Source organism: Lepus europaeus, chromosome 4 (genome assembly GCF_033115175.1).
Source record: "Lepus europaeus isolate LE1 chromosome 4, mLepTim1.pri, whole genome shotgun sequence".
NCBI lineage: Eukaryota > Metazoa > Chordata > Mammalia > Lagomorpha > Leporidae > Lepus > Lepus europaeus.
Window position 1 is genome coordinate 166,123,909 of NC_084830.1, and position 22,556 is coordinate 166,146,464.

Below are 22,556 nucleotides of genomic sequence, written 5' to 3' on the forward strand. Positions count from 1 at the left end.
TGAGTGCGCTCCCCGTGTCCTGTGCCCTTGCCCCCTCCTCCCTGAGTGTGCTCCCTGTGTTCTGTGCACACACCCCTCCTCCCTGAGTGCGCTCCCCGAGTCCTTTGCACACGCCCCTCCTCCCTGAGTGCACTCCCTGTGTCCTGTGCATACGCCCCTCATCCCTGAGTGTGCTCCCCGTGTCCTGTGCACACGCCCCTCATCCCTGAGTGCACTCCACATGTCCTGTGCACACGCCCCTCCACCCTGAGTGTGCTCCCCGTGTCCTGTGCACACGCAGCTCCTCCCTGAGTGCGCTCCTTGTGTCCTGTGCCCTTGCCCCCTCCTCCCTGAATGTGTTCCCCGTGTCCTGTGCACAGGCCCCCTCCTCCCTGAGTGTGCTCCCTGTGTTCTGTGCACCCCTCCTCCCTGAGTGCGCTCCCCGTGTCCTGTACACACGCACCTCCTCCCTGAGTGTGCTCCCCGTGTCCTGTGCCCTTGCCCCCTCCTACTGAGTGTGCTCCCTGTGTTCTGTGCACACGCCCCTCCTCCCTGAGTGTGCTCCCCGTGTCCTGTGCACACGCCCCTCCTCCCTGAGTGCACTCCCCGTGTCCTGTGCACTCGCCCCTCCTCCCTGAATGTGTTCCCCGTGTCCTGTTCCCTTGCCCCCTCCTCCCTGAGTGTGCTCCGCGTGTCCTGTGCACACGCCCCTCCTCCCTGAGTGTGCTCCCCGTATCCTGTGCACATGCCCCCTCCTCCCTGAGTGTGCTCCCTGTGTTCTGTGCACACGCCCCCTCCTCCCTGAGTGTGCTCGGCGTGTCCTGTGCACAGGTCCCCTCCTCCCTGAGTGCGCTCCAAGTGTTCTGTGCACACGTCCCTCCTCCCTAAGTGTGCTCCCCGTGTCCTGTGCACACGCCTCTCCTCCCTGAGTGTGCTCCCTGTGTTCTGTGCACATGCCCCTCCTCCCTGAGTGCGCTCCCCGTGTCCTGTGCACACGCCCCTCCTCCCTGAGTGTGCTCCCCGTGTTCTGTGCACACGCCCCTCCTCCCTTAGTGTGCTCCCTGTGTTCTGTGCACACGCCCCTCCTCCTTGAGTGTGCTCCCCGTGTCCTGTGCACACGCCCCTCATCCCTGAGTGCACTCCTCGTGTCCTGTGCACATGCCCCTCCTCCCTGAGTGCGCTCCCCGTGTCCTGTGCACACGCCCCTCCTCCCTGAGTGCGCTCCCCGTGTCCTGTGCACATGCCCCCTCCTCCCTGAGTGTGCTCCCCGTGTCCTGTGCACACGCCGCTCCTCCCTGAGTGCGCTCCCCGTGTCCTGTGCACACGCCCCTCATCCCTGAGTGCGCTCCCCGTGTCCTGTGCACACGCCCCTCCTCTCTGAGTGCGCTCCCCGTGTCCTGTGCACACGCCCCTCCTCCCTGAGTGTGCTCTCCGTGTCCTGTGCACATGCCCCTCCTCCCTGAGTGCGCTGCCCATGTCCTGTGCACACGACCCTCCTCCCTGAGTGTGCTCCCCGTGTCTGTGCACACGCCCCTCCTCTCTGAGTGCGCTCCCCGTGTCCTGTGCATACGCCCCTCCTCCCTGAGTGTGCTCCCCGTGTCCTGTGCACATGCCCCTCCTCCCTGAGTGCGCTGCCCATGTCCTGTGCACACGACCCTCCTCCCTGAGTGTGCTCCCCGTGTCCTGTGCACACGCAGCTCCTCCCTGAGTGCGCTCCTCGTGTCCTGTGCCCTTGCCCCCTCCTCCCTGAATGTGTTCCCCGTGTCCTGTGCACAGGCCCCCTCCTCCCTGAGTGTGCTCCCTGTGTTCTGTGCACCCCTCCTCCCTGAGTGCGCTCCCCGTGTCCTGTACACACGCCCCTCCTCCATGAGTGCGCTCCCCGTGTCCTGTGCCCTTGCCCCCTCCTCCCTGAGTGTGCTCCCTGTGTTCTGTGCACACACCCCTCCTCCCTGAGTGCGCTCCCCGAGTCCTTTGCACACGCGCCTCCTCGAGTGTGCTCCCCGTGTCCTGTGCACACGCCCCTCATCCCTGAGTGTGCTCCTTGTGTCCTGTGCACATGCCCCCTCCTCCCTGAGTGTTCTCCCTGTGTTCTGTGCACACACCCCTCCTCCCTGAGTGTGCTCCCCGTGTCCTGTGCCCTTGCCCCCTCCTCCCTGAGTTTGCTCCCTGTGTTCTGTGCACACACCCCTCCTCCCTGAGTGCGCTCCCCGAGTCCTTTGCACACGCGCCTCCTCGAGTGCGCTCCCCGTGTCCTGTGCACACGCCCCTCATCCCTGAGTGTGCTCCTCGTGTCCTGTGCCCTTGCCCCCTCCTCCCTGAGTGTGCTCCCTCTGTTCTGTGCACACATCCCTCCTCCGTGAGTGCGCTCCCCGAGTCCTTTGCACACACCCCTCCTCCCTGAGTGCGCTCCCCGTGTCCTGTGCCCTTGCTCCCTCCTCCCTGAGTGTGCTCCCTGTGTTCTGTGCACACACCCCTCCTCCCTGAGTGCGCTCCCCGAGTCCTTTGCACACGCCCCTCCTCCCTGAGTGCACTCCCTGTGTCCTGTGCATACGCCCCTCATCCCTGAGTGTGCTCCCCGTGTCCTGTGCACACGCCCCTCATCCCTGAGTGCACTCCACATGTCCTGTGCACACGCCCCTCCACCCTGAGTGTGCTCCCCGTGTCCTGTGCACACGCAGCTCCTCCCTGAGTGCGCTCCTCGTGTCCTGTGCCCTTGCCCCCTCCTCCCTGAATGTGTTCCCCGTGTCCTGTGCACAGGCCCCCTCCTCCCTGAGTGTACTCCCTGTGTTCTGTGCACACACCCCTCCTCCCTGAGTGCGCTCCCCGTGTCCTGTACACACGCACCTCCTCCCTGAGTGTGCTCCCCGTGTCCTGTGCACACGCCCCTCCTCCCTGAGTGCGCTCCCCGTGTCCTGTGCACACGCCCCTCCTCCATGAGTGCGCTCCCCGTGTCCTGTGCCCTTGCCCCCTCCTCCCTGAGTGTGCTCCCTGTGTTCTGTGCACACACCCCTCCTCCCTGAGTGCGCTCCCCGAGTCCTTTGCACACGCGCCTCCTCGAGTGTGCTCCCCGTGTCCTGTGCACACGCCCCTCATCCCTGAGTGTGCTCCTTGTGTCCTGTGCACATGCCCCCTCCTCCCTGAGTGTTCTCCCTGTGTTCTGTGCACACACCCCTCCTCCCTGAGTGTGCTCCCCGTGTCCTGTGCCCTTGCCCCCTCCTCCCTGAGTTTGCTCCCTGTGTTCTGTGCACACACCCCTCCTCCCTGAGTGCGCTCCCCGAGTCCTTTGCACACGCCCCTCCTCCCTGAGTGCACTCCCCGTGTCCTGTGCACACGCCCCTCATCCCTGAGTGCGCTCTCCGTGTCCTGTGCACACGCCTCTCCTCCCTGAGTGCGCTCCCCGTGTCCTGTGCCCTTGCCCCCTCCTCCCTGAGTGCACTCCCTGTGTCCTGTGCATACGCCCCTCATCCCTGAGTGTGCTCCCCGTGTCCTGTGCACACGCCCCTCATCCCTGAGTGCACTCCACATGTCCTGTGCACACGCCCCTCCACCCTGAGTGTGCTCCCCGTGTCCTGTGCACACGCAGCTCCTCCCTGAGTGCGCTCCTCGTGTCCTGTGCCCTTGCCCCCTCCTCCCTGAATGTGTTCCCCGTGTCCTGTGCACAGGCCCCCTCCTCCCTGAGTGTGCTCCCTGTGTTCTGTGCACAGGCCCCCTCCTCCCTGAGTGTGCTCCCTGTGTTCTGTGCACACACCCCTCCTCCCTGAGTGTGCTCCCCGTGTCCTGTACACACGCACCTCCTCCCTGAGTGTGCTCCCCGTGTTTGTGCACACGCCCCTCTTCCCTGAGTGTGTTCCCCGTGTCCTGTGCACACACCCCTCCTCCCTGAATGTGCTCCCCGTGTCCTGTGCATACGCCCCTTCTCCCTGAGTGTGCTCCCTGTGTTCTGTGCACACACCCCCTCCTCCCTGAGTGCGCTCCCTGTGTTCTGTGCACACACCCCTCCTCCCTGAGTGCGCTGCCCATGTCCTGTGCACACGCCCCTCCTCCCTGAGTGTGCTCCCCGTGTCCTGTGCACACGCCCCTCCTCCCTGAGTGCGCTCCTCGTGTCCTGTGCCCTTGCTCCCTCCTCCCTGAGTGTGCTCCCTGTGTTCTGTGCACACACCCCTCCTCCCTGAGTGCGCTCCCCGAGTCCTTTGCACATGACCCTCCTGAGTGTGCTCCCCATTTCCTGTGCACAAGCCCCTCCTCCCTGAGTGCGCTCCCTGTGTCCTGTGCATACGCCATCTCTGAGTGTGCTCCCCATGTCCTGTGCACACGCCCCTCCTCCCTGAGTGTGCTCCCCATATCCTGTGTACACGCCCCTCCTCCCTGAGTGCGCTCCCGTGTCCTGTGCACACGCCCCTCCTCCCTGAGTGTGCTCCCCGTGTTCTGTGCACACGCCCCTCCTCCCTGAGTGCGCTCCCCGTGTCCTTTGCACACGCCCCTCCTCCCTGAGTGTGCTCCCCATGTCCTGTGCACACGCCCCTCTTCTGAGTGCGCTCCCCGTGTCCTGTGCACACGCCCCTCCTCCCTGAGTGTGCTCCCCGTGTCCTGTGCTCACGCGCCTCCTCTGAATGTGCTCCCCGTGTCCTGTGCACACGCCCCTCTTCTGAGTGCGCTCCCCGTGTCCTGTGCACACGCCCCTCCTCCCTGAGTGTGCTCCCCGTGTCCTGTGCACACGCACCTCCTCCCTGAGTGTGCTCCCCGTGTCCTGTGCACACGCACCTCTTCCCTGAGTGTGCTCCCCATGTGCTGTGCACACGCCCCTCCTCTGAGTGCGCTCCCCGTGTCCTGTGCACACGCCCCTCCTCCCTGAGTGTGCTCCCCGTGTCCTGTGCACACGCCCCCTCCTCCCTGAGTGTGCTCCCCATGTCCTGTGCACACGCGCCTCCTCTGAATGTGGTCCCCGTGTCCTGTGCACATGTCCCTCATGAGTGTGCTCCCCGTGTCCTGTGCACACGCCCCTCCTCCCTGAGTGTGCTCCCCGTGTCCTGTGCACACGCACCTCCTCCCTGAGTGTGCTCCCCGTGTCCTGTGCACATGCACCTCTTCCCTGAGTGTGCTCCCCATGTGCTGTGCACACGCCCCTCCTCTGAGTGCGCTCCCCGTGTCCTGTGCACACGCCCCTCCTCCCTGAGTGTGCTCCCCGTGTCCTGTGCACACGCCCCCTCCTCCCTGAGTGTGCTCCCCATGTCCTGTGCACACGCCCCTCCTCTGAATGTGCTCCCCGTGCCCTTGCACATGTCCCTCCTGAGTGTGCTCCCCGTGTCCTGTGCACACGCCCCTCCTCCCTGAGTGTGCTCCCCGTGTCCTGTGCACACGCACCTCCTCCCTGAGTGTGCTCCCCGTGTCCTGTGCACACGCACCTCTTCCCTGATTGTGCTCCCCATGTGCTGTGCACACGCCCCTCCTCTGAGTGCGCTCCCCGTGTCCTGTGCACACGCCCCTCCTCCCTGAGTGTGCTCCCCGTGTCCTGTGCACACGCCCCCTCCTCCCTGAGTGTGCTCCCCATGTCCTGTGCACACGCCCCTCCTCTGAATGTGCTCCCCGTGTCCTGTGCACATGTCCCTCCTCCCTGAGTGTGCTCCCCGTGTCCTGTGCACACGCACCTCCTCCCTGAGTGTGCTCCCCGTGTCCTGTGCACACGCCCCTCCTGAGTGTGCTCCCCGTGTCCTGTGCACACGCCCCTCCTCCCTGAGTGTGCTCCCCGTGTCCTGTGCACACGCCCCTCCTCCCTGAATGTGCTCCCCGTGTCCTGTGCACACGCCCCTCCTCCCTGAGTGTGCTCCCCGTGTCCTGTGCACACGCACCTCCTCCCTGAGTGTGCTCCCCGTGTCCTGTGCACACGCCCCTCCTGAGTGTGCTCCCCGTGTCCTGTGCACACGCCCCTCCTCCCTGAGTGTGCTCCCCGTGTCCTGTGCACACGCCCCTCCTCCCTGAGTGTGCTCCCCGTGTCCTGTGCACACGCCCCTCCTCCCTGAGTGTGCTCCCCGTGTCCTGTGCACTCGCCCCCTCCTCCCTGAGTGTGCTCCCATGTCCTGCGTACACTGTATTCTCCCTGTGCTGACCGCCATCCCCCTCTGTGTGTCCTGACTTCCTAGAAGGACTCGGCCACCTTGGTCAGGGCCCCTGCCCTACTGACCTGGTTGTTGCATCTTGGAACACCTTAGTAGAGTCGCAGGGCCTGGGGTGGCAGCCTCAGCACACTCTGGCCTGGAGTGGGACATGGAGGGGACTCCCGTGTGGGGCGGGCTGGGCGGCAGGAGCAGGTCCCACACTGACCTCCCTGTGTCTCCCCACAGGACGTCAAGGAGGTACTGCACAGGTACGACCCTGGCCTCTCCAGGGCAGGGGGCAGGGCGGGGCCAGCTGCTGGCCGGGAAGGTAAAGCCCGCTCGCTGTCCCTGCAGGGTCCAGGACGTGAAGCTGCAGCCCCCGGAGGTGGTGCCCATGGAGCTGCGCACGGTGTGCAGGGTCCCAGGGCTGCTGGACACCCTGCGGCGCTTCCGAGGTGGGTGTGGGGCTCGGGGAGGTGTCCGGAGCCAGGGACAAAACCAACTCCGTTTCTCGGCTCAGGCTGGTGGCCACACTGCGTGTCGGAGCTGCATGTAGCAGGGAGCTAGGTGGGGTCAGGGTTGTGACCCTGAGAGTGGGTCTCCTGTGGCTGGGAGTGGCGGGGATTCGGAGCCAGGCACGGAGAGGAAGACAGCTGTTTGGGGTTGAAACATTACCTGGCGTCCAGAAGGTTCTGAGCTGCGGCTGGATGTGTGGGGAGGGGTGTTGGCTCAAGCCCACCAGTGGTAGTGACCTTGGCCTCTCTGCAGGGGATGTGACCCTGGACCCAGACACAGCCAACCCTGAGCTGGTCCTGTCCGAGGACAGGCGGAGTGTGCAGCGGGGGGACCTGCGGCAGCCCCTGCCCGACAGCCCCGAGCGCTTCGACCCCGGCCCCTGCGTGCTGGGCCAGGAGCGCTTCAGCTCGGGCCGGCACTACTGGGAGGTGGAGGTTGGGGACCGTGCCAGCTGGGCCCTGGGCGTGTGCAGGGACAACGTGGACAGGAAGGAGAAGGGTGAGCTGAGCGTGGGCAACGGGTTCTGGATCCTGGTCTTCCTGGGCAGCTACTACACCTGCCCTGAGCGCGCCTTTGCCCCCCTGCGGGACCCACCACGGCGCGTGGGCGTCTTCCTGGACTACGAGGCCGGCCTGCTGTCCTTCTACAGCGCCACCGACGGCTCGCTGCTCTTCGTCTTCCCACAGACCCCCTTCTCGGGCACGCTGCGGCCCCTCTTCTCGCCGCTGTCCAGCAGCCCCACCCCGATGACCATCTGCCGGCCAAAAGCTGGGCCAGGGGAGCTCGCTGCTCCGCAGTGACCTGGGCCGGCCCCAGAAGTGGCAGTCCTGTGCGCAGAGGGAGGCCGGGGTGGCGCCTTTGCTAGCGCGCTCAGGGAGACGGCGGGCAGCTGTGGGTTCTGTCCACCCCGTGGGTGCCACTTGGTACCTGCCGGTTCACAGGGGTCATGAGCCCTGCACAGAGAAAGCAATCCAGGACCTGCCCAAGCTGCTGGCTGCCTGGCCCCCAAAGCCCTCACCGGGTGTGGTGCTGTGGCTCTGTGGAGTTGGCAGCCCACTAGGCCTCGGGAGCAGAACAGATCCTGGGTGTGGCAGGACCCTGAGCCACTGCTCGCCCTCCCACCCAGGGCTGTGTACTCCCAGCTGCCTGCCCAGAGAAGAGGAGCTGCAGGCACCCCTAGGCTCATAGAATCCAGGCTTGTTTTTGTGTTAAGGTTTGGGGTTTTCTTACTGTTTTATTTATTTTAAGGAAAGCATTTCCACATTAAACAGATGTCCACCACCATCCATGGTCCTGCTCTTTGCCCCATGCGTACAGCCACTGGCCAAGGGAATCGTGAAAGACACAGGAGGGTCCGGTGACACAGGTGAGCCCCCACGGGGAGCTGGCCTGGCGTATTCCACACCACCTGGGAGACCTCGAGCAGTTTGGTGGTTCTGTGTGAGCATGCTGTGCGGAAAGGCCCTGGGAGTCTGCCCATGCAGTGTGGCTGCTGATGGGGCAGCGTCGGGCGAGACATGGACACGCACCCTGGAGGCTGAGAGGCACTGGTTTCCAGGTGGAGCTCCCATCCCACCGCACACTCCTCGGTGGCCCAGGTGAGAGGCTCCTGGAATGGGGTCCCCAGCAAGCGACAGGGCCATGGAGGTAACAAAGGCGTGAGTGGGATCAGTGTTCCTACAGAAGGGGCCCCAGAGAGGTTCCCCCTTGCGAGGTGAGGCCTCAGCAGGAGCCATGCCCATTCCCTGATGCCGGGCACCAGGGTGTTCCCCTGAGGATCTTGGGTTATCAGAAGAAACTGGCCCGGTCACGAGCCCGTTACCAGAAAGTTGGCACATCACGGGCTATTTATTTTTATTTGAAAGGCAGAGTTGGAGTGAGTTTCCATTCACTGAGTCACTTCCCAAATGGCCGAAGCCAGGAGCTTCGTCCAGGTCCCTCTCATGGGTGGCAGAGGCCCAAGCACTTGGAATCTCCTCCACTGCTTTCCCAGGCCTTTAGAGAGCTGGACCGGAAATGCAGCAGCCAGGACTCGAACCAGTGCCCATTTCTGGCATCAACTGTGTCTGAACCCAGTGTGCCACAGCACCAGCAACAGGGATGGATTTTAACTGAGCAGCAGCAATGTTTGTAACAAAAACATGTACACAGGGCAGCACTGTGGCATAGTAAAGCTGCCGCCTGCAGTGCTGGCATCCCATGTGGGCACTGGTTCAAGTCCCAGCTGCTCCACTTCCGATCCAGCTCTCTGCTATGGCCTGGGGAAGCAGTGGAAGATGCCCCAAGTCTTTGGGCCCCTGCACCTGGGTGGGAGACCCGGAAGAAGCTCCTGGCTTTGGATCAGCCCAGCTCCAGTTGCAGCCAATTGGAGCATGAACCAGTGGATGGAAAAACCTCTCTCTGCCTCTCTAACTCTGCCTTTCAAATAAATAAATTTTTAAAAATTAGTTGCAGGCCGGCGCCGTGGCTCAACAGGCTAATCCTCCGCCTTGCGGCGCCGGCACACCGGGTTCTAGTCCCGGTCGGGGCACCGATCCTGTCCCGGTTGCCCCTCTTCCAGGCCAGCTCTCTGCTGTGGCCAGGGAGTGCAGTGGAGGATGGCCCAAGTGCTTGGGCCCTGCACCCCATGGGAGACCAGGAGAAGCACCTGGCTCCTGCCATCGGAACAGCGCGGTGCGCCGGCCGCAGCGCGCTACCGCGGCGGCCATTGGAGGGTGAACCAACGGCAAAAAGGAAGACCTTTCTCTCTGTCTCTCTCTCTCACTGTCCACTCTGCCTGTCAAAAATAAAAAAAAAAAAAATTAAAAAAAAAAATAAAAAAAAAATTAGTTGCATAGTGGAGAACGGGGGTGGGGATTCCTGCAGCTGACCAATAGCAGGAGTGAGCCTGGCGAGGTACCTTCGCAGGGACGTGGACCAGCCCCGTGGTTTCTTGGGGCTCCCCCTGGCACCTGGCCAGGGAGGCCCTCACCTTGCATGTGTACCCCTGAGTCCTGAGCCAGAGTCCACAGGGGCAGCCTGGCTCCCACGAAGGAGCAAGCAGGTGGCTCAGGAAGACAGGGTGGGGCCTGCCCCGTGGAAAGAGCTGGAGACAGACGCGCAGGGCACAGCTTATTTATTGGGGGCAGGTCCCAGGGCTGCCCGCAATCCCTCAGCGCCCCTGGCCTGGGCGGTACCTCCTGCACAGCAGCGCGCGTCGTTTCTCCCGCTCTCGCACGAAGGCCCGCAGCCGTGCTGTGGGGAAGGCCACGGGTGCGGGCTGGGCGGCCGGGCCCTCCTCGGTCAGCCACGGGCACTGCAGGCAGCTGGAGGCGCAGGGCCGGCCCCTACAGAGATGGTGGGGTAGAGGTGGGCGCGAGGTCGGAGGTGGGCGCGAGGGGGGAGGGGGACAGGCAGGCGGGGCTCACCAGGGCTGCGCGCTGAGCGTGCTTCGCAGGAAAGACACGGCGCCGCCCGACAGCCCGGCATAGCAGCGACCCAGCCGCGGGAGCCCCTTGCGCAGGCCCCGCTGCAGTTCGCGCGGACCGTCACCGTTCACCGGGTATTCGGCGCTGAGCCTGCGCAGCGGAGACAGGGGGCTCCAGGTCTCGGCAAAGGATCTGTGGTGCCCCCACCCGGTAGCCCCAGGTGCCCTGGAGGACTCACATGATGAAGGCAGTCACACCAATGGCCCAGATGTCCGTCTGTGGAACGGCACCCTGACCGTCCAGGAGCTCAGGGGCTGCATGGGGCACACGGGGGAGGCGGTGAGTGCGGGGGCGGGTTTCCCATCCTTCGCCCCAGGTACAGCCACCCGCACTTACCCATGGTCTCCACGTAGTCCTTGAAGTGCTCGGGCGGCAGCACCGGCTCCTGGCTAAAGCTCCGGGCACTGCCCAGGTCCACCACCTTGAGCAGGTTGTAGTCGGTGATCAGCATGTTCTCAGACCTGAGGTCCAGGTGCAGGACGCGCTGGGCGTGCAGGTACTGGGCGGCGCTCAGCATCTGCCACAGGTAGTCCTTCACCTCCGATTCCGAGTAGGAGGCCCTGGGGGCGAAGGAGTCAGGCCGGCGGGGCCCTCCAGCCCCTCCCTAGAGCCCCGTGCCTGTCCCCAGCCCAGACCACTCCTCACCTCTCCGCCAGACAGGGCAGCAGCTCCGGCCCGGCACACAGCTCCAAGATGAGCACCAGGTGCCTCGGGCTGAGGTAGGCGGCGTGCAGCTGGGCCAGGTGGGGGTGGCGCAGGCCCTTGAGTACCTCGTACTCGCCCAGCACAGCCATCCTGGCCTCAGGCTGGTACGGAATGATCTTGGCGGCCAGTGCCCGCCCGCTGGCCTTCTCCCGGCACTGCCGGACGACGCTGAAGCGGCCCCTGGACCAGGGAGGCACTGGTGGGACTGCTGAGCTAGGGGAGGTCGCCGGCCACTGCCCGCCCACCCGCCTGCCCCCAAGACCCCCGCACCTGCGGATCTGTGTCTGGAAGGCGAAGGTCTTGGTGCTAGGGAGGGGCTGGGCTGGCCGCCCCTGGCCGCTCTCCTCCTCCGAGCCTATGAGGAGAGGCTGGTGACCAGGTGGGGGCACCGAGCAGCCCCAGCCCTGGGCAGGTGGGTAGTGGGAGTGTGGAGAGGGGGCGAGGGCTCCGCAGGAGTTGATGAGGGACCAGGTGTGGTGCCCGCACCACCACACACAGCCCTGAACCTGGGGCAGACATCGCTACTCAAACCTGTCACCCTAATACCCAAACCTGAGAGCACCCGGGGCGTTCTCCAGGGTGGGCTGTGGAGTGGCAGGGGGTGAGTGTAGGCCTCAGGCCCTGCCTTTGGGTGGCTCCCCCCTCCCTCGAGGCAATAACTGGAGACAGGAGGAGGGGCCCATGGAGACTCACCCAGGCGGCTGGGCCCCCCCAAGAGGACCTGCTCCGAGGGGCTGCTGTAGGGGCCCATTCCTGCCTTGCTCACGCAGGCTGTGCGGAAGGCGTACACGCCACCCCGGGACAGCCTGCTGGTGACGTAGCAGCAGTCAAAGATGTCGGAGGCCAGGGTCATCCAGCTGCCTCCTGGGCCACAGGGTGGGGAGGGACAGGGTGACCCAGCTGCCACCTGGGCCCCAGGCCCAAGCACCAGCAGGGGCTCCCATACCTTCCAGGCTGCACTGCACGATGTAGGTGACGGGGCCGCACGCCTCCACGGGCTTCCAGACAAGCAGCACCCCATCTTCATACAACTCCCCGATGTCAGGGCGTGGGGATGCTGAGGGGCGCTCTGCAGGGGTCCCAGCCATCGGCCTGACTCACTGGGTGTCCCAGCGAGGACCAGACCAGCCCCCTCCCCCCATCTTCTCCAGACTGCTCACTTCCCATCACATGGCCCAGGCTCTGGTCAGAGGGGCCTTGTCCCAACAGCTCAGCTTTGCCAGGTCTCCGGGACACCCGCCTTTGGTGGGGAGAGTGTCCCAGAGCTGGGCAGACAGCACCCCTCGTGGCGGTGCCAGCAGCACAGGGAGCTTTGAGCATATAGCTGGGGGGGACAAGGCAGGTAATGCCTCTTCCCACAGGGCACTCTCCCTGGGCAGCAGTGAGCACCCTCAGGTGCCCATGTGTCCATCTGTGCTGGCCCTGGCTGTTCGGTGGCAGCCACAGCCGGTGAGGGTACACCAGCTCACAGTGGGGGGCCTGGGCAGGGACCCTGGCCTGGACGATGCCTCTGGCACAGGTCACTCACCTGCCCTCCGGAGGGTGGCCGTGGTGGCCGCCGTGCCCAGCGGGTTGCTCACGCTGCATGTGTACACGCCCAGGTCCTCGGGGGTCACCACCAGGATGGTCAGCAGCTGGAAGTTCTTGAGGGTGGAGGAGATGAGGAGGCGGCTGCTGCTCTCCAGGACGGCCCCATCTGCGTGCGGCACGACCCAGCAGGCTCAGCGACCCCAGGGCAGCAGCCGCCCCATCACAACCCCAGCCTCCGCCCAGGCAGCTCCTCACCCTTGTTCCACGTGGCCTGTGCAGGTGGCTGGGCTGACACCTGGCAGGCCAGTGTCACGGACTGGCCCAGGGCCACCGTCTCATCTGAGAGCTCCCTCAGGAAGGTCGGTGCTGAAGAAGAGCAGAGGCGACCCTCAGGCCAGAGAACAGCCTGGGCCTCTTCCGGCACACCCCCAGAACTGGGCTTGGGCCTGTGCCCTCCCCTCCCCCAGCATTGGCCTGGCACCACTGGGGCCCAGGTTCTGTCGCTAGCCTGCTCACCTCGGTCCCGGCCCTTCAGACCTGACAGGCGGAAGGAGGCGAGGCCAGGCTTCTTCCTGGGGGGGCCCTCCTTCTCCACACCTGCAGGGGGAGGGGCTGCAGGAGTCACCTGGACAGCTTGGCCCACTCACAGTCACGCCCGGGGATGGGCAGCACCCCTGGGGTTGTGAGCAGGCCCCGCCTGGCCACAGGAGGCCCGCAGCAGGCTAAGGTGCTGCTGAGGGTTCAGGGGTGGGGAAGACCCCAGCGTCAGATGAGGGCCCCACGGGGTGGGGAGGGCTCACCTTCCTGCCGGCCCTTCAGGACCCTGGAAATGTGTGCCATGGAGGCCTTCACCCTCTGCCGCAGCCCCAGCTCCGGCGGCTCCTCCAGCGGCAAGCAGCCCCCAGGGAACTGGAAGAGGCCGCGGGGAGGCGAGGGCCACTTGCGCTTCCTGCCCACAGAGGCTGCCCCCAGCAGCGCCTCCAGGTCCTCCGGCTCCTCCGTGATCTCCAGGCCGACTCCTGGGCCCACCCCGCCAGGCCAGGGCCATGCTGCCTCTGGGGGCTCAGCCGGCTCGGGCTCAGGCTCATCCCTGTCCTCGTCCTCGGGGGAGGGCAGCTCGGGCCGGGGGACCCTGCTGAAGATCATGAACTCGAACGGCAGGTACTTGATGTCGTACAGATCAGAGAGGTTCAGGTAGGCAGGGTCCACCTCAGAGATGTCCAGGGAGATAGTGTCGGCGGCCTCCGCATCCCCCGACAAGTCCCGGATCTGCACCAGGGAGACCTGCCCGCTATCCTCCCCCAAGCCCAGCTCCGGGGAGGCCCTTGGGGGACTCCCACCAGCCTCAGGCACCTTCCCTACACTGGCCGGGGGCAGTGGGCTCTCGGCCGCAGCCTCATCCTGCTCCTCTGAGGACTGGGACACTGCCCAGGCCAGCCTGGCCCACAGGGGCCCCTGCCCCAGCATGCCCCCAGCATCCCCCCCGAAGGCGAAGGTGCCGTAGCCTGCCACCCCTGCGTAGCCCCCCCGTGACCCCAGGGAGAACTTCCGTGTGGTCGCCTGCTCCTGTGGCCGCTGCAGGGGGGGTGTGGAGTCAGGGGATCCCCTGGCCTCTAGGGAGGGGCCTGAAAGGGACATGTCCTGGGGCTCCATCTTGGAGCTTGGTAGGGATCTGTCAGGGGAGGAGGACTCCAGCGGGGAGGAGCCAGGAGGGGCTGAGGCAGCAGCTGACAGGGGGCCACGGCCCTCTCTGGGAACAGGGCCCTGCTCGGGGAGGTGGAGGGGCGCCAGCTGCCCCTGACAGCTGTCCTGGGACGTCCCCTCCAGCAGGGCTGGGTCACCCTCAGACCATGGGAGGTGCTCTTGTTCCTGCAGGGAGCCCTGGGGATGCGCCGTCTCCCTGGCAGAGACCCCCGAGGCCCGTGCCAAGGGGGTCAACGGTGGACACTGTCCCCCGAAACAGGGGACTGGGCTGGTGGCGCTCTGTGGGTCATGGTCCAGGGAGTGGCCGTGGCCACGATCCTCATGAGAGCTGGAGCCAGGTGGCCAAGGTGCAGGCTGTACGGAGGCCGCTGTGGTGGGGGAGCTGGGTGGCTCCTCACTGGTGGCTGCCTCCTCCAGGGCCCGGTGCTCCATCAGTGGCTCCCGCAGGCCCGGCAGCGCCCTAGCGATGTACCCACCCTTCAGCAGGTGCCGCCGCCGGGCCGGGTGCCGCCTGCCCCCTGAGGCAGGGCCCTCGCCTGCCTGCTGGTAGAACAGGCTGTGGATGACGCTGTGCCGGGGCACTGGCCCAGTGCCTTGGGGTGATGCCAGCGGGGCTGCTGCCACCAGGGACCCACTGGCCTCGGCCTCTTCTGGCAGGCTGGCCGAGGGCCGCAGGAAGCCCCTGGGGTGCAGCAGCGGGGAGTGGGTCACTGGGGAGGGAGGCAGCGACTTGGCCCTGGCAAAGGGGGCGAGCTCGGTGTCTGAGGAGGAGGAGGAGCTGGAGGAGGCATCAGCCTGGCCCCGCAGGTGCCGGGCCACTCCCAGCGAGGGGCTGTCAGGTGGGCCGTGGAACAGCTCGGGGATGGAGCGCATCACCAGGATGGACTTGTAGCTCATCAGGGAGCGCTGCGGGCACAGGAACAGCAGGTGGGCGTGACGCCTGGAGAGCAGGTGCTCGGACCCCACACCCTGCCCTGCTGGCACCTGCCCCCTCTGAGACCGGGGGCACTCTGAGTGCTCGGGCACTTGGTGGGGTGGGCAGGCACTGCTCACCTGCCAGCGGCTTCGGGCCAGGAGGAACTTGAGCTGCTTGGTGCTGACGAACTGGGCCTCCTCGGCTGGCACGGAATTCTGAGGTGGGAGGGGCGGCCACGTGGGGCAGGGGCAGCGGCAGTGGGACCAATGCCTGGTCCAGTGCCCCCCGGGGAAAGGGGACGAGGAGGAGGTAAGTCAAAGGCCAAGGGTCAGAGGTGATGGAGTTCCGTGAGGGTCCCAAGGCCCCTCTACACTCAGAAGGCCTAAGGTTCTCAGGGCTGGGGAGGGGTCTGGCGGTCCCCCCGTGCATGGGGTGGGGTGCAGCCCAAGCTGACTCACCAGGAACCAGGGATGTGCAAGGCACTGCGAGGCGCTGGGCCGTGCCCTGCAGAGAGAGGCAGTCCAGTTGGCCAGGTGGCCAGTGGCCAGGGCAGGGCCACCTGACCTGGGGCAGGGCCGAACTCGTGTGTACTCACTCTGGGGCCCTCTGCAGAGTGGCCTTGAGGAAGTCCCTGGCGTCCTCACTGAGGTGGGCAGCCGCCGGGCTGCCCCAGGACACTCGCCCCTCCAGGACATTCAGAAGGGTGGCTCGGTCACTCTCGCCCGCAAATGGGGACGAGCAGGTCAGGCTGTGAGCAGAGAGACCCCGCTGGGTGGGCACTCAGCCCATGCCCACCCAGCAAGTGGCCCAGGCTAAGCTGGAGATGAGTGCGCTGGCCCGAGTAGCCTCTGGCCAGCCCCCCAGGGCCTGCAGGGAAGGGGCTCAGCCCTGCCTGCCGAGGGCAGGGGCCAGTGAGCAACACCAGGCAGGCCCCTCGCATCTGGTGGGCCGGCTGCCCGTTCCCAAGATAGCTGCATCTGGGTGCAGCCGGCAGTGCCCACGGCTTCTGTCCAGGGGGAGGTCAGCTCAGGATGAGGGCGGAGCTCTGCTTACCTGAGGTAGGAGATGACCCCCATGGCCCTGCAGGAACGAAACCACAACGGTCACCCTGACCTGGCCACCAGCAAGGGGTGTGCCCAGGAGGGGGCGGTGGGGCACCACTCACCAGATGTCGGAGGCCTCGCTCACGGGGGTCTGCTCGATGATCTCGGGGGCCACAAACTCGGGGGAGCCATAGGCGCTGTACTGTGGCTCTGTAGGGGAGACTTTCTGAGCAAAGCCGAAGTCACAGATCTTAATGTCCTCCCGAGCAGGGTGCACCATCAAGATGTTGGGGGGCTGTCGGGCAGAGTCAGAGCATTGGCAAGGGTTGTGCCTTGGGGGAGGTGACTCCTGGAACTCAGGGACGATTTGGTGGCGGCTGCCTCAGCCGAGGAGCATGCCCCGGCAGGGGGCCTGCAGGCAGGGGTTTGTGCCACCTCCCCACAGTCCCGGGTGCGCGGGTACCTTTATGTCCAGGTGGAGGACGCCGTGGCTGTGCAGGTAATGCAGTCCCTCCACCAGCTGCTGGATGTAGACCTTGACCTGCAACCAGGGTGCCATTCAGGTGTGAGCCCAGCCTTGGCCTCCTACACAGGCACCTGGCCCAGGTCCCACAGGTGACCTGCAAGGCCCTCCTGGGCTCTGAGTGCCCACTGCCTCGGGACAGCTGCACCCTGAGCCAGCTGGGAAGAGGCCAGAGTGGTCAGGGGGCTGCTGAGGCCAGTGTAGACCGGCTTTGAGCACCTGACAGGGTCTGGACATCTGTGGGAGCCACAAGTGCCTGTGCTGGGGAGGCCTGGGGTCTGAGTGGGCACTGGGAGGGGCTGCAGCTTGGGCAGGGGGCAGGCAGGGCCATCACCTCAGCCTCAGTCACCACACCCTTCCTGAACAGGCGGTCCAGCAGCTCCTCGGAGGAGCACCTGGGCTGAGTCAAGGCAAAGTTCTGGAGGCTGACCCCCACCCACCCAGAGGCCACACCTACAGTGAGACACCACAGGGCACGCCCACCCCAGAGGACATGCCCAGTGAAAGGCCAGGACTGTAGGCTCACCAGATCTCAGGGTGGGGCTCTTGGAAGCTGGGACAGTAGGGGAGGGAACCCCCTGGCCTTTGCTCCACTCCCTGGGAAGGGGGCACTGACAGGTGGGGGCAACCGACAGGGTGGGGAGCACAGGACCCCACAATGCCCTCAGCAGGGACCCAGCGAGTGTGGGGGCGATGGAGTACCCTGGCCAGCTGCTCTCCTGTCTAGCATCTAGATTCAGGACAGCCCACGCACCAATGCCACCAGGTGAGCCAGTCACAAGCCCTGCACAGACCCACACCACCACAAGGGATGTGAGGCCAGCCTGGGCAGCAGCACCCCCGGGGCACGACCAAGGGCAGGATACAGCTCCAGGACCAGGATGAGGGTCTTGCGCGTCTCAAACTGGTCCAGCAGCCCGGTGAGCAGCGGGTGGCTCAGCGAGGCCAGGATGTCGCGCTCCCGGTGCGCCTGGGCCCTGCCTCCCCGCAGCGGGATGAACTTGGCCGCGTAGCACAGCTGGTTGCCTTTGTGCTGCACTCTTCTCACAAAGCCAAATGCACCCCTGGAGAGGCAGCAGGGGGCGGCCCGAGCTGAACAGGCTGTTCCGGGGGTGGGAGCGGGGCAGGGGTGGGGACGGGGAGCAGGGGCCAGACCTTCCGATCTCTTCCTTGACCTCGTAGAAGGATTGCAGCTTCCTCCGACAGCTCTGCTTCTCAGAGTCCAGCGTGCTGCCTGCTGCGGCCAGGAGCCGTCAGTAGGAGCCAAAGTGACCACCCGGCCCCCGCCACTCTCGGGCCTGCAGGGGCTGTTTCCTGGGCCCCCGCCTGTAGGGATGTCGTGGAAAGCCCCACACCCTGCCCAGTCCCCAGGGGCGACCAACTCACCCCCCTGGACCAGCAGCTCAGCCTTGCAGAGCACCTGGCCGCCGGCGTTGCTCGCCAGGCAGGTGTAGACGCCGGCGTCCTGCGGGGCCACGTCCCGCAGCACCAGCGCGTAGGTGGCTCCTTCCTGCTGCTGGCTGAGGCGGGTGCTGTCCACCAGCTGGACATCGTCCTGGAGGAGCAGGACAGAGCTGTCTCCAGCACCCCACCCACCCCGGTCCTCCCACACCTGGGCTCCTGGGCTGGCTCCTACCTTGTACCAGGTCACCGTGGGCTGTGGGCTCCCCTCGATGACAGCCTCAAACCGTGCAGTGTCACCGGCCAGCACCTGCACGTCCTCGATGGTCACCTGCATGCACGGGGGCCCTGGGGCGGGAGGGGAGGGAGCCGTGGGCGGGGGCTCTGCAGGCTGCATGGCCCCTGGTGCCCACCTCAGCCGGCCAGGCCTGGGCCAGCAAGGCCCTGAGCCACCATCTCCTGGCTGCCCAGGCCTGGCCGCAGGGAAGTGCTTCCCTCCGTCCAACCACCGTCTCCCACTCTGGCCTCAGCTGGTCTGCCAGCCACGGCATGCAGACTCCAGGACCCCATGTTCGATGCTGCGTGGCTCTCCCCAGCAGGAAGGCCCCTCGGAACGCACATGGGCAGGGCTCTGCACGCAAACCACCCTGGCCTGGCAGACTCGCCACCGAGGATGCGATCCATACTTGCGGCTCCCACATCTGTGGCACTGTACACGTGGGTCCTTTGTGTGGTCTCTGAGCCGGTAGTCTGGTAGACATAGGTTCTCTGCGTGGTCTCAGTGACCACGTGGCTATGGACATCCCAGAGCAGCTCTCCTGTGCTTGCCCCCGGCCAGGCCACGCCCTCCATCCTAGAATCAGGGTGCTGTGAGCTGCGAGCAGGGACAGCTGGAGGAGGGGGAGCCAGCCCCTCAACCCAGGGGACTGGCAAGGAGGGCACTGGGGACAACCCCCAAGGGAGGAGTGGTTACCGGATGGGCACAGCGCGTCCCTGGGCCTCAGCACCAGACTCCTGCTCCAGGCTGCCATGGGGTTGGGGCCGTGGCCCTTCTACTGGCTGGGCTGTGGGGACACAGGGTGCCTGGTGAGGCAGAGCTGCCCAGCACAGTGGGCACTGGCCCCAAACTCTGGAATCAGCCTGCAGCTCATGTCCACGCATGAGAGCCATTCTGCCAGACCCAGCAGCCCGCCAGCCCTGACACCCTCGTCTGCCCACAGGGCACATTGGGCCAGGTACTGTAGGTGCTGTGAGGGCTCCGTGGTCCCTCAGGCAGGAGAGATGTGGGAGCAGGCCCAGAAGGCTGGGGGTGGGAGGTGGCCCCAGCTCTGTCCTGAGCGCCCTCCCCAGCTGGGGCAGTGAGGGCTCCCCAAGGACCCCCGCACAGCAGGTTCAGGAAGACAATGGAAGCAGGGGACAGGCCCGGGGAGCAGGTGCAGAGGGGAGAGTTGGTGGGCTGTTGGGGTGAGGTGGGTGGGTGGGGAGACAGGACAGGGAAGAGTGGGCCAGCAGGAGGCAGAGCTGAGGAGGAACCTGGAGGCTCTGGCCTCACCTAGCTCCACCATGGGAGAGCTCAGCCGGTCACCCATTGCCCACTCCCAGCCCGGCCCGCAGGCAGGAGCTGGGCCACCGGCGCCGGCCCCAGTTCAGTAGCAGTGGCGGAGCAGCTCCCCCAGCCCGGGCCTTGGCTCCCCCGGGCACAACCTGTTCACCTGGGGGTGCCTGAGTGTTCTGCAGAGGGACCACCCCAACCTGCAGCCGACTGAGGGGTAGGGCCCCATCCCACAGGGCCGTCAGGAGCCAATGACCAGGCCCTGCCCGTTGGCACCCATGAGATGGGCACACGAGATGACCCCCAGGTCAGATGGCTGCAGGGGGCAGTAGGGGTGTCTGCGGTCAAGGCCTCACCGGCTGTGTCCGATGCCTCCCTTTCTGGGGGTGGGGGTGTGGCTTCTTGCAGTGCTGATGGCCCCCTGGGGCTGGGGCTGGGACCAGGGCTGGCAAGGTCCCCCATGGAAGCGTCCAGCAGTGTTTCTGGGATGGAGGTGACCACCTGTTCCGCTGGGGCCAGGGTGGGGTGGGTGGAGCCCTCCAGGACAGCACCTGTGGACAAGGCAGGTGAGCAGAGTGAGCTCGGGGTCTGACACCTCCCAGACCCAGGCAGGGGGCTCTCAGGACCCCACCCCAGGCCTCAGAAACTGCCCAGGGCAGTGACCCTGCCATTCCCTCCCACCTGCTGCTCGCTCAGGAGGGACAGAGACCCTCCACCCGGAGCCCAGCAGGGTGCCCCTGGGGTCTGGATGCCCACCCTCCACCCCAGAGCTTGCTGTCTTCCCCTACCCCTGGGTAGCCTGATGCCAAGCCCTGGGCCAGGAGAACCCACAGACGCAGAGCCAATGGCCAAAGCCATAGAACCCTTCCAGGGGACGAGCCCCATCTGTCTCCCCCTTCCCCAGCTGCCTGGCAGCCCCCTCCCCTCCAGGCCACAGCACCTCCCCACAGCCCCTCCCCCAGACCATGTGCACTGGCCACCTGCCCACCAGCTCCAGCAGTGCTGTGCACCCTCCGGCAGGCCTGACCCAACCTCCTGCTCTGAGGGGGGACCCTTGGCTGGACACACAGCCCTGGGCTGCCCTCTTGGGGCCAGAGCGCCCCACCCTGAGCCCCATCCCGTGGAGGCCAGCGGGATCCCGGCTGCAAGGTGCTGGGGTCATCCTGTGTTGCCCTTGCCAGGGAAACAGGCTCAACCCCTGGCCACAAAGGTCAAGTCACATCCTAGCCCAGCCACACCTCTGGCCACAGGCAAGTCCACTCAGAGACTCCGCACAAGGGCATGGCAGGCAGGTGGCCAGGCCCGCGGACCTGCCGACCCCTGGATGGGACTTGGAGGAGGGGGACCGGGCTGTGGGGCAAGAAGGAGGAGCAGAGAGGGGTGTGGGAGTCGCTTTATTTTCATCACAGAGGCCAACAGACAGGGGTCTCCCCACAGCCAGCCCCCAACGCCCACCCTGCAGGAAGAACCTCCAAGGGGCCTCAGGCCCCCAGCTCGCTGGGGTGGAAGGGGCCCACGAGGGAGGAGACCGCTGGCTCTGTGAGGCTCCCAGAGCTTTGGCTGAAGCTCAAGTCCAGTGAGGTAGGAAGGGCCCTGAGTTGTGGAAAGCAAGGAGGGGTGGGGTCCAAGCATGTGTCCCGGGCAAGTTGGGGACTTCCTGGCGCAGGGCAAAGCCTGAGAGTCAAGGGTGACCAGGCCTCGGAGCCTCACGGGGCACTATGGGAGGGGCCGGGGGCCTCATCCCCATCTGGGTGGATGTGCAGAGTGACCGTCTCGCCCACAGCCCCGAAGCTGACCACCTGGGCGGAAACTTCCGTCTTGAAGCTGCTCTGGCCGCTGTCTGTGCAACGCTGCACCCGGGCTGCACCTGGGCAGGACGGCGTCCAGGGCCCAAGGAAGGACACACCCTGGGCACTGTGGCCCCAGGACCCGGGCCTGAGGGAGGCCGGGGGTCCCAGCGGGCGCCCCACACTCAGCAGCACGGGCTGCCCCACGGTGGGCTCTGAGATCTCGCGCTGCAGCACAGCCACCTCACAGGGCAGGTCATCAGGGGCCCGGGGCCCGGGGCTGCCGCGGCCAAAGGTCTCCCCGGCCTGGGGCACATAGTCCTCCAGGTCCGCCAGCGTCAGCACGCGGCCGTCACGCTTCAGGATCTTGGGGTCCCGGGCACACAGGCCTTCCTCTTCCTCTTCCTCAAGCCTGACACCTTCCTCCTCCAGGGGAGCTCCTGTCCCCTCAGGCTCAGGGGCAGCCCCGTGCAGGACGCCATGGGCCAGCCACTTGTTGTTGGAGTTGTTGGTGTTGGGGTCCCCGCCAGGCCCCTCTCTGGCAGGAGACACGTCCCGGGGGCCTGTCTTCCTCACGCGGACTTCGATGGTCTCCTCAACCTCCACCCACTGGGGCTGGGCTCTGGTGCCCCCAGGCGGGGCTGCGGAGTGGGCCTCGGCCTCCGTCACGTACAGTGCAGGCACCGTGGGCTTCCAGCCTGGCCCTGCCCCAGGCCTGTGGGTCTGGCTGGGCCCTGCTGAGGACGGCAGCTCAGGTGCCAACTGCGGGCCGGCCAGGCCGCGGGAAGGAGAGCGGGAGGGGGACTTGCTGGGGGACCGTCGCCGGCCGCGGGGGCTCTTCACCACGGTGGTGATGGTCTCCTCTCTGGGGGTTGGAAAGGACCCAAGAGGAGCTGGGCACAGAGGCAGCCTCCCCGTGCCCACCCCACCAGCAGGTGCCAGAGCCCAAGTTAACGCACAAGCGAGTGACAGTGCATGCGCCGGAGCACAGCCTGCAGACGCCAGGGACAAAGCACACAGTCCACGTGGCCAACCTCAGGCTCTGCAAACAGAAGGCAAGGCCCCCGGAGACCCAGAGACAAAGCATACAGCCCACGTGGCCAACCTCAGGCCCTGCAAACAGAAGGCAAGACCCCAGGGGCCCATGCCCCACCACCAGCAGCTACCCCTGGAACCAGGCGCAGCCCTGCCTGCGTGCTCCCTGTGCTGGTCTCCCCTGCTGGTCTACACCACCTGCAGGCTTCCTGCGGTGCCCACGGGGAAGGCACCCTGCCAGCTCAAAGAAGGCAGTGCCAAGTCTCAAAAAGGACATCTACACAGCAAGCACTGAGGGGAGCCACA

General features: G+C 66.0%; 3 protein-coding genes across 5 annotated transcripts in view; 1 reads left to right on the forward strand and 2 right to left on the reverse strand.

Moving 5' to 3' along the window:
- Positions 1-9,000, forward strand: part of TRIM11 (tripartite motif containing 11) — a 29,582-nt gene extending 20,582 nt beyond the window's left edge. For all 3 annotated transcript variants that reach the window (XM_062189356.1, XM_062189357.1, XM_062189358.1), the window contains 3 exons: positions 6,318-6,340; positions 6,426-6,526; positions 6,840-9,000. In XM_062189356.1, the coding sequence (XP_062045340.1) occupies positions 6,318-6,340; positions 6,426-6,526; positions 6,840-7,387 (672 nt within the window). In that variant the 3' untranslated portion in view covers positions 7,388-9,000. The remainder of the gene's footprint in view (positions 1-6,317; positions 6,341-6,425; positions 6,527-6,839) is intronic.
- Positions 9,001-9,738: 738 nt separating this feature from the next.
- On the reverse strand, positions 9,739-19,465 carry LOC133758887 (obscurin-like). Its single transcript, XM_062190022.1, has 26 exons — positions 19,429-19,465; positions 18,850-18,940; positions 18,563-18,729; positions 18,112-18,224; positions 17,862-18,030; positions 17,631-17,709; positions 17,342-17,539; positions 16,810-16,870; positions 16,416-16,493; positions 16,075-16,247; positions 15,963-15,989; positions 15,505-15,657; positions 15,368-15,413; positions 15,047-15,124; positions 13,090-14,899; positions 12,806-12,886; positions 12,545-12,655; positions 12,288-12,455; positions 11,706-11,828; positions 11,453-11,623; positions 11,030-11,114; positions 10,700-10,939; positions 10,391-10,614; positions 10,233-10,308; positions 9,995-10,144; positions 9,739-9,913 (listed from the first exon to the last, which is right to left on the reverse strand). Exons 1-26 carry the CDS (start codon positions 19,463-19,465, stop codon positions 9,739-9,741), a joined length of 4,884 nt encoding a protein of 1,627 aa, XP_062046006.1.
- Positions 19,466-20,861: 1,396 nt separating this feature from the next.
- The window catches only part of LOC133758139 (obscurin-like), a 132,339-nt gene continuing 130,644 nt past the window's right edge, over positions 20,862-22,556 (reverse strand). Inside the window, exon 81 of the mRNA XM_062189359.1 lies at positions 20,862-22,080. Within this exon, the coding sequence (XP_062045343.1) occupies positions 21,135-22,080 (946 nt within the window). The 3' untranslated portion in view covers positions 20,862-21,134. The remainder of the gene's footprint in view (positions 22,081-22,556) is intronic.

Bases quoted from the DNA above. Each gene is read 5' to 3' on its own strand.
- LOC133758887 (XM_062190022.1), bottom strand. From the start codon at position 19,465: ATGGGTGACCGGCTGAGCTCTCCCATGGTGGAGCTAG. The intron at 18,941-19,428 runs GTGAGGCCAGAG...GTGTCCCCACAG, and splicing joins CTCTCCCATGGTGGAGCTAG to CCCAGCCAGTAGAAGGGCCA. The intron at 9,914-9,994 runs GTGAGCCCCGCC...CCATCTCTGTAG, and splicing joins ACGCTCAGCGCGCAGCCCTG to GGGCCGGCCCTGCGCCTCCA.